Source organism: Nanorana parkeri, unplaced genomic scaffold (genome assembly GCF_000935625.1).
Source record: "Nanorana parkeri isolate BGI_ZX_2015 unplaced genomic scaffold, ASM93562v1 scaffold115, whole genome shotgun sequence".
NCBI classification, from domain to species: Eukaryota; Metazoa; Chordata; class Amphibia; order Anura; family Dicroglossidae; genus Nanorana; species Nanorana parkeri.
This window is the reverse complement of record NW_017306383.1, coordinates 920,474-935,808: the sequence shown is the minus strand read 5'-3', so window position 1 is coordinate 935,808 and position 15,335 is coordinate 920,474. Positions and strand designations below refer to the sequence as shown.

Below are 15,335 nucleotides of genomic sequence, written 5' to 3'. Positions count from 1 at the left end.
CCACGCCACCCACAACCAGCACCGCTCCGGCCGGGAGGCGGCGGTGCTGGTTGTGGGTGGCGTGGGGGTATTTGGAGAATTGTCTTTTGGTGCCTACAAAACCCCACTTTCCTTTTTATTTACTACTTATAAGAATTGTGTATATACTGTATATAATTTATTTAGTCTTCCTTTAAAATCCAATACTTTTGTTTTACATGCGCACACCCTGTTGGTAGAGTAGCTTTAAAGAAAAACAACAACCGATGCATACTCTACTTTTGGTTATTTTTTTGTAACTAAATAATTAGTGTTATACATATATTGTATTTCTCAGGTAAATACGAATCATAACATATCATATATTTACTGCAATAGAGGTGCAGAACACTTCCATTTAGTAGACTTGAGAGTTCCACCTGCTACATTGTGTGCGGTAAAGAGAATGTTATTGGAGGAACACACTCTTGTCTCCTGTTCAGATGGCAATATATGGTGTAACACTTAGACCAGCAGCATCTGCTTACTTGTGGAGCTTCTCCCTCTGTCTTGCTAGGATGCTTTGCAAGCACAGTGTCATGGAACCCCCTTGTGATGAGTTAATGTTGGGGCAGAAGCAAAAGCATTATAAGGTGCTATACTGGGTGCCTCAGCGACCCATCAAAAGGCTTGGGAATTGAAATGTGAGTGTGGTGTCACAGCCACTGGCAGAACTACCAGGGTTGCAGCAGTCGCATATGTGACCGGTGCCCTGGCGTTCCAGCGCTTGACAGCAGGTCCAGTCCTCCTTTACAGCAGAGAGGTATTGATGCTCGCAGGCAGTTGCACACCGTGTCCTATGTATGGGAGCACTGCACTGTGAGGTCCAGGATGGTCCAGCTGGCCCCCACTTCCCTAGCCTTGGTCCTCTGAAAATCTGGTTGCCCTTCGCCCCCTCGCCCATGCCATCCAGTTTACAAACGCAAAGTGCTGGTCCGCCCTGAGTCTGAGGTGTCCTTCTAGGGCTGGCTGGAGAGCTGGGTGCTGCTGGTCCAGGGCTAAAGTGCCAACCCGGAGATACTGTGAAATGCCTGGGTCAGGAGAGCCCTGAGACCTCCCAGGGGCTTCATCACAGCATGGGGTAAGTCAGTGGGGGCTTTATCACAGCACTGGGAGTTTCATGACAGCATTTGGTGAGTCATGGGGGGCTTAATTACAGCATTTGAAAAGTCATAGGGGGGCTTTATCACATTGTGGGAGTCATGGGGGGCGCTTTATCACAGCATTGGGGGAGTCATGGAGGCAAAATGTTTACAGCATTGGGGGAGTCATGGGGGATTAATGACAGCATTGGGGGAGTCATGTGGGGCACTTTATCATCACTGCATTGGCGGATTCACTGGCGGAACTACCAGGGTTGCAGTGGTCGCATGTACGACTGGGCCCTGGCTTCCGCCACTTGGGGGGAGGGGCCCAGAAAGGAAGAAGAGGTCCTGGCCCGGTAACCACTGAGGCGCCGGCATTGCCTCCTGGCAGGGCCACAGATAGGGGGTAGAGCCGGTCCTGCTATTCTGGTCTCTGGCCACATCAGTTCAGCAGGGGGGCCCAGGGACAGAGAGGGGACTCTTTAACTTTTTCAGCTCTCATGAATTATGATACAGTGCCCTCTCTCCCCAGGCCCCCTGCTGAACTAATAGGACCCGGGGGAGAGACGGGTCTATTTCACCAGTTTCAACAGCTGTGGAGTAATATCAGGAACTGCTGCTCTTGATAATTAAGTTTAGTGCCGGCTTGCACCTGGCCACCCGCAGAGAATATCAATCTGCCCCAGCCTGCGGATTGCTATTAGGAGGGGGAGAAGTGTGGCATGCCAGGTGCTAGGAGGTGAAACCGGACGAGAGAAAGTAAGAGGAAATAGTTGTTTTTTTACACACTTAAATAATAATAATGTCCCCCTGGCAGCTACATTATTATTGCTGCTGGGACAGCGGGGTTATTATTGCTGTCTGGGGGTTATTTCTTTTATTAACACTTGATAATTAATATTACTTTCTCCCCAGGCAGCAATAATAATCTGCCCCCCCACGGGTGCAAATATTAATAATCAAAGACAGCAATAACAAATTTGTATTGCTGCGGGGAAGGATTAGGTAGGCTGTGTGGGGTCCCATGATTTCTATTGGTGGCCCTGCCCCCTGGGTCTACACACATGCACTACCCCAGTAACTGCCAAGGCAATTACATTTTTTGATGGGGCCCTGAGGTTTCTAGTTATGCTTCTGGTCACAGCAAATGGTACCCATTGTTCCTCAGCAATGTTAACTTATCTTGTGTAATGTTTCTCATTGGCTGTACACATAACTGTATGTAACCAACTATTATTTCAGCTTTCAAGATTTGGATATGATGATTCTACTTTGTGGCTACATGGACTTTTACCACCACATATGTATCCCTGGCTACATCAACGGTCACAAATGCCAGACAACCAACAGGTAATGTTTGCCAAGCATTATGTCTAAAAAATATTTTGCTGTGTCTGTCTATTAACAACGAACAGGTCACTGAATAATTTATAGTTTATATAGAAAATACACATTTTTGTGAAGCATGGATGTAAAATCTACCACTTAGGGTCTAGTATAGGAGTAATAGTAAATCCATCACATTACCACCCATCAAGCTCTCTATGAGCCACAACCCATTTTTTCCCGGATCACGTACACCCTTTGTTCAGCCACCTTACAATTACAAATCTTTATACAGTGCAAACTTATAAAAAATGAGTGTAGATTTGGTTGACGTGAAATGTGTATGTAGTGTATAGCTTTGAGTCTGTAGTGTATAGCTTTCAGTATGTGTAAAAGGTATTGAAAGTGCTTATAATGTACCTGGAACTGACTGTAAAACCCAAGATGACCCAAGATAAAAAGACAAGGGTAGCCAAGTGTAAAATTTGCCAACAACCTGTTCCTATGTGGTCAAGCCACTTTAGACATATTACACTAATAGTGCTCTATTTGCAAATTAATGCCAAACTAATCACAGTAATGGATGTTTGGAGCCGTCTATGGAATACACATAAAATGTATGTTTTCTCTTTTGTTTTTCTTTCACACTTTGGTTTGCCACAGTTGGGCTTATACAATTAAACATTGCATAGTAAAAGAGCAATTCTGATTGGCTACAATGGTTTACTGCACCTTGCCCCTTTGGCTAATACATTTTTATAAAACTCTGATTTACAAGAAAAATAAATAAAATGCATATGCAAATCTCTTATTTTTTTCTTTAGTTTGAATATGCATTGCCCATACATCCTCCACCATTACCAGGAGTGCCATCTGTAGGTCAACCAGCTAAATTTGGACAGGATGGACAGACTGTTCCTCAGCAATCACCAGCTACATCAGCTAAGGCAGATCAGCTTGTGCACCAGCCTGTACTGCCCCTCGGGTTTCCAAATATACAGCAAGGAGATCCAACTCTGATTCCCCCAAAGGGTGGTCCGGCTGATGGTCAAATCCAAACGGTAGCATTGTTTATGGTAATCATTACTCTGGCTTAGGTTTAGTATATTTAATTATGAAATGTGTGTTATGTAGTGCACCTCAACAATGTATTGATTACTATAAGTGAAACTAACAAAAATGCATTGCTTTGCCCGGGGTGGCATTTTCCTGGATCACTTTAAAAAAATATTTGACTTGTTTAGAACCCATGGAGAACTGCAGCAGCTGAATAATCTGATTTGGTGACATTATACATAGCTTTTCCTATAAAAAAATTAAATAAACTGAACAGCAGTGTTCATAATGCTGGATAATTCTTTTAAATAGGTATGACTGAAAAGGTCCATTACATCTGCTCATATATGACACTGGTCTGAATAGTAATCTGTACATATCAGCAATGATTGGTCTTTTTTAGATGTCTACAAATAATTATGTTTCATTTCTTTTTGGCTTCCTGAATCTAGTAAAGTAAATTTGTAGCTCTCCCAGTTGTGATAACCTGACAGATTTAGGCTAGGTTCACAACTAGGCAATTGAGTTGGTGAGCTGTTGTCGTGCGTTTCTTTTTTGCGCAATTTTGTTTTGAAAACTGCGTGGTTGTCGCGCAATTTTCAATGCATAGAGATGTTTATGAGACCCAAACTGCGTGAAAACCGCACGCAAATAGCTCCTGCACCTTTTTGTACAACAGGCGATTTCTACCGTGCAACAAATCGCAAAGGTGTGAACATCTTCCATAGACTTAAATGCAAATCTCTGTGTGATATCGCGCGGCTAAATCAGTGCGATAAATTGCCTAGGTGTGAACCTAGCCTTAGTGTGTGTGTGTGTCATCTTCTTTTCCATAATGTCAAGTTGACTGACAAAAGCTCAGTGAAGCTCAAGGGGAGCCTGGGTTTTGGGAAAAATTGCATCACCAGTACCCATATTACACATAACACATCAATATAAAGGGAAATCATTTATTGCACCGGATATAATGACATAGCCAAAGCAGACAAATGTTGGTAGAGAATTTACAGTTCTTATTAAAATTATAACACACCAGCACCCCTCTTGATGCACATTTAGCTATAACACCAGGATTCCTTAACTGCTATCATTTATCCCAAAAACACAGCAAAACACAGGGCAGCAGAACATTTCTATGGTGGTTCATTTGCGCAGCTCTTTACAATATAAGGAAGACATTACAGTCACAATACAACTCAAGACAAGATGGTAAGGAGGGCCCTGCCCGTGAGGGCTTACAATCTAAAAGGGAGGGCAAGTGATACATGAGGAGGTAGCTGTGTAGGGATGAATTGTTTGAGAACGTGATGGTTCAGTGGTTAGGTTGAGGTGGGATAGGTTTCCCTGAAGAGATGAAGAGACATATCAAATTAAATCCAGAGACATATGATACATTTTGCTGTAACATTTGAGTTTGGTCCCAACCCCTTCCACCTCCACATTGGTTCTGTAATGTGAGAGATGGCCTAACTCTTCACCACTGTCCAAACACTAAAACAAAGTCTGCCATTCCACTTCAAATGTATCACCATAGTCTTTATTTTTTACTTTTTCAATTGAATTCTTAAAATGCTATGAGTTGGTATAAGCATATTCATTATTCATAATTATGTGATTATTTGCTCATCTTTATATTTTAAATTCCCTCCAGTACCAGACAATAATGAATAAGTTATTGCAACAAGGAGCAGCAGACCATGTACCAGACCCTGCAGGAGTCCCACCCATTCATCAGCAGCATGTAAGTCTCTTAGTGCTAAATAAAATAGCTTCAGGTAAAGGCTAGATTATTAAAGTCGTAATACTGAATGTCTGTGAAGGTTCTCATTCATCCAGCTTTCTCAATTCAGAATAATTTTAATGATTCAGAATAATGTTAATACTGAATGATCACAGTTGTTTAGACAGGGACAGTTCACACCCTCTCTTGATGTGAAGTGGCAGTACAGCCACTTCCTCCAGCCATAAATCACTTATGGCAAGTAGAAAGGGTCAGGGATTAGCACGCAACACAGATAGGAAATGCAACAAAGCAGTAGGTGACAATCAGAAGCTGCGGCTGACTGGTTCTCGATCATGTGATTACCATGACAGCCAATCATATGATGGTATGTTTTCTTTTCTTCAAACAAAGCTACTGGCTCAGCTATCACTCTGCGTCTGCACATAATTCATATATCCTGCATGGTCAAGGTGACCTGGATAAACAGGAGTAAATTCCTTTTAAAATGGTGATACAAAATGAATTCCTATTTTGTGTAAAATACAAAAGCTTATGTCCAATACATTTCTAATAACATATATGGATCTTTTTTTTTTCAGCCTTACCCCAATCTTTTCTTTATGAATTATGGCACAGGACCTGGAGTAAGTAATATATAATCTATCTTTGTAAAAATAAAGTCAAGGACATTCAGTATGAGTACATGCGTATAAAAGAACAGAACACCTAGATCATCCTGCAAAAGGTCAAGGTGTTATTACTTAAATAACACAGCTTTTGTTTCACAAAAAGTTACCCAACATTTAGCAAGAGCTACACATGAGCCATTGTCATGACAGAGAAATCACATATAATAACCTATTATTATATGTGAAAATCCAGAAGCTTACTGGTGACCTCAAAGAAACTTTATCCAACCCAGTTAGTTCATTTTTTAGATTTGTATTACTTCATATCATGGAACATTTGCAACCGATGAATTCGAGAACATTTATACATTAGAGAACATAAAGAGGCAAAAACAGCACTTATACACTGCTCTAAAACAATTTGTGATCAATGCTCTAGTGCTCATGGTGGACATCTCCCCCGGGATATACAGCAAATGAGATAAGATAGTATATTCCCTTCTGTAAAATATAAGAATATAAGGATTTATCAGCAATGGCACAACTGAGTTAAATGTACATGACTGCAGCGTTTGTGCATACATATTGGAACGCAACACATCCAACTATTTTTGTGCCCTTGAGTACTATGTATTTTTTGGACGATAATTAAACCACAGTTTTAAGTTTTTTTATTACATAGGAAATGCTAATAACATTGTTTATGATGTCACTGGGATTTTCTGGGAGCTCTGGCAACCATCTTGGACCTTGCAGTGCAGTACTTATCTAAGGCTTCCTGATAATTTGTGTCTCAGATTTGATACCTACACGTTGCATATTTTACAGTTACCACCAGCCCGGTTTGGAATGATGAGCTCAGAAGAAATGCAGGTACTAAAATAGATTATTAATTGGTGATGGGTACACATGATTGTAGTTATCATCTAAAACACTTAGAAATATATAAAACATACTGTACAGTAGATTGGTGAAAATCAGTAAAGCTTTCAAATGTAGAAAGAATATTCCATTCTATAGTTTTTCATGTATACAGTATGTATGTTCAGTACTAAAGTATATGTAAAATTTATGTAATAATGTTAGAAATAACACGAAATATGCTTTTTTATGTCATATTCCTTTTCTCGAAGCATAGGGTGGAAAAGTTCAATAATAGATGATTGTTTCCGTTGTTGCATAAAGTTCAGAATGTGTTTAATTTAAAGTTACAAAATATTACAGGATATGGTATATCTTACAGAATGAGCCTATAAGATGCTTGATGGTTACAAAATATAGTATATCTTACAGCAGAAATCTATAAGATACTTAAGAAACGTCTTTAGTTAGTAAGTAAAAAATAGTCCTAACAGGTGTCTCTGTCTATTCTATGTGAGTGTGGGGGTGTGGGCGTGCGCGTGTGTATATGTGTGATGCTGTGTGGGTGTGAATGTGTCCCTTTGGATCAGTGTTGTGTGCCCTTTTATCCATGCTTTTACTTTAAAATAACCTATGTGATGTTTACCTTACAAGTCTTTCTGATTAGCATAAGGCAGTGCCATACTCTTAGTAGCTGAGTCATGTGTTCTCCTTCTATCTCATTTTGGGCATCATAGTCTATGTCCTGAGTAATCTGTTTTACTCTTCAAACCCATTTTAAAGGCCAAGTCATCTTGAGCATTCCTAACAACTGTTTCAACTATACTTAGGTCTGCCTGTCAAGCTTACTGATTGATTACCAATTGTAAACTAAAAATCAGCAGCACCAGTCAAAACTGCATCTCTAAACTTGGATAGATTAAAATATAGAAAATCAATCATCATTTAAGGTTCACACATACATATTTCAATATATGGTTTTAACAAATAATAATTTTTATTTACCTAAATAAAAAATATTTGTGCGAAAACTAGATACAAGGTAAAGTCAAATTCCATCCTTCCTTTCTCCTAGCAGAGATAATAATCTCTTTATTAATCAGTTTAGCAAAGCTATCAAAAAGAAAAACATGTAGTGCCTGCATTGACAAGGTGCCTAGGACTCCTCCCATCATGTCATGCTGGCATCCTTTATTGGAATTTTCCATGACCACGGGAGGAAGGATTTCTCCAACTCCAGCGTTTTATTCCTGAGCCACCATGCCAGGGACAACCTAATCTTTGGTGTCAGTGCCTGGACAAACAACTTTGTTGAGCAGGTCACCTCAGGCAATGACAGAATGCCCAGTTTCACTCCAGAACCCTACAACTCAACAAAGGGAACTGCCTTCAAGGAGGCTACCATGAGGCCCAGAACTCCTGGACATAATAGTTTAAATCTGAGAGTGGAAAATTACACTTGAGGAAGAAAAGTGCTGATTTCTGAAGTTTCAGGATCCAACACAAGCTTCTTAGGGTCTGGGCTGCCCAAAGCACATTAGCAGTCAGAAGCCAAGCAGACGATCTCCTCTTCAGGCAATAGTCAAAGAATTGGAATCCCCTGGGAAAGTAGCAATGCTAGCGGGGGAGCCAATATCTTGGTAAACACTTAGGGTGCTGAGGACAGGCCAGATAATAGAACTACAAACTGGCAGTGCTGAGCCGCTAAAGCAAAGGTAGCGTTAATGTGCTGGAAAGAGGGGGACATGCAAGTTTGCATCGTTCATGTCCACAGCGGCTAGAAAGTCTCCATGATTAAGGGAGGCTATGACAGACCTGCATTTTAAGACTTTTAGGTCAAGAATGGTGTGAATGCCTCCTCCTTTGTAACAACGCTAGAAAAGCTCCAGCCTTTACCGTACCATAATCAATGGTAATGATACCTAGCAGTCCCTGCCAGTGAAAACAGTGATTCCAAGCAGCTTCCAATCCTTTGTTGGTAGCATTCTCAAACACTGGTGCATCCTCAATAGACAAAGTCAGTGTTTTGTTAAGGCATGAAATTGCCGTGTTCACAGTGGGAACAGCCCACATTTTAATTAAGGCAGCTATTATTCAGCAAAAAGTTTGGGAGGAGTGAAGATTTTATGGCGATTATCCCAATCTCCATATAAAACACCCTGGAGTAAGTAATGTAGCAGAAAAATGTTAACAATCTTTGGGCCTTGGAGAGATCCCAAACTAGTATCAGCAGTTAAGGAGGCAACAGGATGCTCTGTTTTGAGGGCCCATTCACACTGGTGCGATCGCACAGTTCTGTACAATTCATTAACCATGTGTCAATAGTGCAGGAGCATCGGTGTGAGTGAACTGTGCCCAGTTTGTTCAGAATACATAAATACTTTATTGTGCATTAACAGTAAAAACACTTCCAACAATCCCTCATTTATCTATGTACCCATAAGCATTGTGGAAAAATCATTTTTCTAAATTCACAACGCAGTTACTGAAATCTTATATCTACCTGTTTTTAAAGTGAAATTATATGATATGTGTTTTAAAGTTCTTTTACTGCTTGCTAAAAACATTGAAATGTCCCTAGTCTAGGCACAGATACACTGGACTGAAAATAGTTAGTGTTATACTAAATGAAGGCGGTATTAGTGTTTTTTCATAATGAGACAAGGAAGACCCAAAAACAAAGTATATCTAAAGCCAAAACTTTTTTTTAAAGTAGGGAGTAGAGAATGGTTAACACCCCTGACAAGTTTTGTGGGGCTTTTTGTTGTCTGTGTCCCATTGGGGAGATTTTCCTTTACACTGTATTTTGGAGACACAACAGGAAGTTATGGGAAATCTATCCAAATTAAGTGTCACTATTAGAAGATTTCCCCTCTTTTTATGTTCTAGTGACAATATGCACCCATTTCCCCTATTTGCTCTGGTGACCAAACACAACTAAAAATACGACAGAGTTTCTAACCTTTCCCTATTCCATCAAGAATGGGAAAAATGGGCTTTAGATACATTTAAATGTATTCTAGCATATCTTGTCTACTGAATGATACCTTTATATATTCTTTAGATTGTTTGCGTAATATACAGTATATGCTGTTGTAAAAGCTTATATCACATTTTATGTTACTTACACAATACTATGTATCATAGGGTGGAGCTGGTGCTGGAGCTGGAGCTGCACATCCTTTGAGTTACTTATACCCAGGATTGCTAGGAGTTGGACCCAGTCTTGGAGGCAAGCCACTGAACCCAGCAATGGCTGGAGACTTTACTATAGAAGACGATTCTCCTGGAGCAGGTGTAAAACCAGCAGGTCAAGGAGTTGCACAGATCCCAGCTGAAATTCCCCAAGTTGCTGGCTTGAATCCTTCCATGTCTGGCTTAGAGGGGATACCACCAGGCCAAATTGACACCCTTCAATTCCCCAACATCCATCTTCCTAATATGGGACTTAATCCTTTAGGACAAAGCAAGGGTCCATTGCCTGTAACCCCAGCCAATGTCCCCAAACTGACACATGACACAGCTGCAGGATTTGCTCCATATGGCATTGATGAACCCTTAATATTTGGCATCCAAAGAGAAAATCCTACTAATATGGACATTGGTCATGGAAATAATGGTATAGATTCCCCTATTATGAATAATGATATCCATCTACAGAATCATTATTTCCAGGAACCTTGATGGAAAGTTAAGTTGTCAATGCACTAACATTTTACAGTTACAAGCTGCTTTACATCACTAACACATATAGCTCATCATATAGTCAACATCATAGTATGCACATTTATTAGTTTGTGTTATTTTCTGTAGTAGAAGTAGTAGTATTTAAAAGGTATGTAAAGAGCTGCTAAAAAAGAGGTGTGACCACAAAGAGGCAAATAATGCAGCAAGGCATGTAGAGAGAAAGAATATAGCAAGTTAACTATAATGATATTCTAGTAAAGGATATCTAAAAAAAATAAAAAAATGTAATATATTGAACCTTGTCTGTACTAATGTAGCCACCACATCTAACGACTGGCAATGTCTGTTGATCGTACCAGAAATGCAGTGTTCATGTCACTTCCTACGAGCTGAAATGACAGCACAAGCAACACTATCTTCCTTCCAATTTACCTTCTCAATAGTAATGTCCCAATGCTTTTTAATGGGAATTTTTCTTTTTCTTTTTCACATGCTCGTGTCAGAATACAGAAAAAAAGACACGGCAGTGTTTCTCTCCTGGGCGGCCGGGAGCGGGAGACTCCCAGAGCGCCCGGAAGATTTTTATTTCAGCCTGAAGTGAATAGCCGAACAGTGTTCGGCTCACTTCACTTCTGATCGGTCATTCACTCGGCTGCCCTCGTGCAGCTTCGTGAATAGACGCCTATAAGTTGCTGCCCCATGTAATGGAGATGGATGGTAAAAGAAGTGTTTGTATAAATACAAAAAAATGATGCTGATTTGGACTATAGAGGGCTGGATGAGTGTAGCCAAGCTGGGATAGGAAGATTATTATTTGTTTTTCTTCCATTTATTTTCACCAGGTAGTACTGCAAACAAAATAAAACTAATGTATTCAGCTCATGTAATGACTGGTAAGCTGCAATATATTACATTTTTATTTTTGGGTTTAGATACAATTTAAAGATAGCTAGTACACTACACTATACATGCATTCATCTTGGTGTGATAAGAGAGGTCCAAGTTAAGTTGCCTACTTGAGGCTTGGTGACACCAATTTGCTGTAAAGGGGATTTTTAAGGAAAATGACTTTCACCTTGCTGACCACACACCTCTGTGTTATTTACAAAGATGATGTAGACTTTGGACGCCTTTGTGTTACTACAAAAGGACACATACCTTATCAATGGTCACAATTTTTGTTGGACTTTTTAGTTACAACACCACCTAGTTCAAAGTCCTTGGCAAACAGGTCTCTTTTGGTTGCCCATTGTTGTAAATACATGGAAACTTTAAGCACACTCTGTATAGTAGTGTTGGTGCATTTTCTATTTGCCATATAAAGAAACTTTTTGGACTGTATTTTACTGCCCCAGAAATGACTTCACAATGGTGAGATGGCTAATAAAACAGGCCTTTAGCAGCAGGATTATTTATATGAACCTAAGCCAACAAATGTAAATGAGGAATGACATCATTACATTTTATTATATGTGTTTGAGTATGTAACAAAAAATAACAGCGAATTAACAACATTTGACCTCTTTCATCACAAACCTGCTCATTTTAAGGTATATGTTATGCAAATCAAATGTTATTAGCATTTTTGCAGTTGTTTCAGAGTTTGTATCCTTTATGCTATCTTGTGCTGTTTCAGAGCTTTAGTATATCTGCGGGCAATAAAGAGTTTAAATGCTGTGTTCTTTGTATAGTGATTTAATCCCTATATTTCTTTAATTATATTGATATTCTATATAGTGATGCTTTATACTTTTTTTGTGCTTAATAAACATATAATAAAATAAATCTGCTATTGTTTTCTTCTCACATGTATCTACATTACTTACACACACTGGCAGGGGTATAGCTAAACTAATAATGTGAGAGCAATACTGGACTGTACAGAGTGCCAGGACAAGATTCATTTACCCGAGATGAAGGTAAAGGTGACCATACACTTTACAACCATCGCAAGACATTAGTCTTGCGATGGTTGTAAAGTAATTTAAAAAACGTACAATCTGCCCATCTTGGACAGGCAGATCGTACTCTCGATCATTGCAAGTAGTTAAAACGAGCGACTGAGTGGCTCTATACTCGCCTGAACCCTTGTGTGTGGCAGCCATCACCAGCAGCAAAAAAACTGTACTAAGATCACAGCTGCTGAAGTGGTATAACCACTTTAGGACAGCACCGTTTATATACGTATGGCGGTCCTAAAGTGGTTAAGGAAAAAAAATATATATACCATATTTATGTTGGCCTCATTTACTAAGGATTCACTTCAGCCATCTTGATAGAGTGGGGCCAGGCTGTTAAACTGATAACAGAGCCTTGCAGTCTATACCAGAAGACATACTCGTCCGATGAAGGAGAGATGCGCCCCCTCAACTGCTGCTACTGAAGTGGGCAGCTCTCCTGTCACAGCTGTAATTTGGATTATTGGTGCTCATCTTTGTCAAAACGGGGTTTTGGGGTAAAATAGAAAGTCAGTCGTTTTTTGTGACCTCCCATACCTACACTTTGAAAGTGTATGCATGGCTGTCAGTGTGTATATGCGTGTTTCTGTTATAAATAGCCATACATATTTCCAGCAGTTAATAAATAATAAAGTAGTATTAGAGTCTCATAATTTTCAATAATGAATTCAGATCACACAAATATACATTGCCCAGCAAAGTATTTCTTTACATTTTTGTTTAAGTACTTAGTCATCTTGTTACCAAACAGTTCAGATTCCCTGAACTTCCTGTCCAATACAAGATCACAATGGACCGCACAGTCTCAGAGGAGGGAGGAGCAGGGGAGCCAGGGAGTGGTTTCTTGATGTGCCTGTGTGCTTGTGGAGACACACACAGCTTACCAGCACACACAAGGGTGGCTCCATAGGTCCCTGCAAGAGAAAGGAGCCACCCTATTACAGGATATCAGAGCCAGTGCTCAGGGGACCAGCTGATTCTGCAGGAAGCTAAACCACTTACAATGGATGCTACTTCTTGATGTTTAAAAGTTTTAATCAGCATCTGAAAAAAGCTGAAAAACATTTTGACTTTAATATTACTTTATATGCATATTTGTGTGTTCAGAAGTGAGGAGTGACATGTGACATTATGCAGTATCTGGTTACATTGCTTAACAGCCCAGAATTTAGGTATGGCTTTTTGGTTCCATAACTATGGGGTCTATTCACAAAAGGGTGAAGAGTTTGGAGAAGGCAGGAGAAGTGAACAATCTAGGACAACATGGCTGAACTGGAAAGTGAGCTGAATTGGAGAATTTTTCCAAATCAGCTATTTTGGCCTAGATTGTTCACTTCTCCTGCCTTCTCCAAACTCTTCACCCTTTAGTGAATAGACCTGTATATGTCAAGCTGATAATTCCTGAATGTTTTTATCCGCATGAAACTTCTCTGTGGCTTCTCTCTTGCGTAAACCTCAATTACCTTACATTTTATCCCAGTCTTTTTTTTTTTCATCAAAGAGGCTAGGAGCATCTGTAAACATGTGAAAAGGAGAATAAAGTGCTAATACTGGATAACAAAAGTACAATATTTAATTATACATTCTTTTATATTTATCCAGCTAGAAAAGTTTTTTTTAACGTTTTTACACTTGTTCACCTTTCACTTTGCACAGGAAATTTGCACATTGCAGGGGAAGTTTCCCTTAGCTTGGTGAATATGGTGATATTTCACTTTTCTTATTTTCCTTGCACATGACTGGGTATTCTGCAAACAGTATTTTTTGCTTGCACATGATTGGAAAACAGGAGTCAGCAGAACTTCACTTTGCAAGGGAATTTGCACTTGGCAGGGGAACTTTCCCAAAGCTTAGTGAATGAAGTGAACAGCCTATTTGCCTTAAGTAAATCAACCCCATAATCTCTTCTGTAATAAAAGCCCACCTGCAAGCATTTTTTAAAGCCATTCATTTTGCTATAAAACCCATATGCGGTCTCCTCATTAAGCATAGTTCCTTGGAGAACAAAAGGCACGCCTATATAACTCCTGATATGAACTTTTCAATTACAAATGCAGCTTTACAGCTTTTGTACATACTAGCACGTCCTTTCAGCTATCTGAGGGCTTGTTCATTTTTTGTTCAAACTCTTTATTTATAAAGGATGAGCAAGAGAACCAGCATACAAAAGATATAACATGAACAATCAGCAAGATGTGTACAGAAACCACTCCACAGAACCTCAATTCGTCTCAAACTAAATAGGTCATAACTGTTGTATTTCTAATGAGATCAGTGGGGAAGAATAGGTGACTCCAGCTCCTTGCCATTAAATGTAAGTTTATTACACTCAATATAACTAGAGAAAACATAGAGAGTCAAAGAGACAGATTTAACTGCACTAGGAAACCAAAATAATAGGTAGAGAGGTGCAGGGAAAGAACTGGAGAGGGAGATACAAAAGGAGAAAGTAATAGGAGAAACAGAATCCAGAAGTGTATTACAGAGCAGAGTAGAGCAGAGGGATCCCAGTCGTACACACTTACCGTATATACTCGAGTATAAGCCGTCCCGAATATAAGCCGAGGTACCTAATTTTACCACAAAAAACTGGGAAAAAGTATTGACCCGAATATAAGCCGAGGGTGGGAAATGAGGCAGCTAATGGTAGATAGATACCAATAAAATTACATGAATATTTATTTAAAAGAAAAATAACCTAGCTCTGTAAGTGGAAAAGGGGGTACAGGGCTACATATCATGTACTACGGATCATTCAACCCATTCATATTAGCAGAGGATAATTGTAAATCTATTGTTCAGTGCATTCTATATGTAGTATATAGTACATGTACATATAGGGGTCTATTCACAAAGCTGCCGAAGGATCTGGCCGTAGCTTCGGCCGATCCTTCGGCTAGCTTCGGCACCAGGACCCCTTCGGTTCAGGAGAACCGAGGGGGAGCTGTACGGTAAATGTATTGTCTGCACTGTATTAGCAGTATATACTCTA

General features: G+C 39.7%; 1 protein-coding gene across 1 annotated transcript in view; it reads left to right on the top strand.

Moving 5' to 3' along the window:
- Window positions 1–10,382, top strand: part of AMBN (ameloblastin) — a 15,577-nt gene extending 5,195 nt beyond the window's left edge. The window contains exons 4-9 of the mRNA XM_018553273.1: window positions 2,346–2,453; window positions 3,254–3,505; window positions 5,137–5,226; window positions 5,808–5,852; window positions 6,666–6,710; window positions 9,846–10,382. Of these exons, the coding sequence (XP_018408775.1) occupies window positions 2,346–2,453; window positions 3,254–3,505; window positions 5,137–5,226; window positions 5,808–5,852; window positions 6,666–6,710; window positions 9,846–10,382 (1,077 nt within the window). The remainder of the gene's footprint in view (window positions 1–2,345; window positions 2,454–3,253; window positions 3,506–5,136; window positions 5,227–5,807; window positions 5,853–6,665; window positions 6,711–9,845) is intronic.
- Window positions 10,383–15,335: the final 4,953 nt, after the last annotated feature.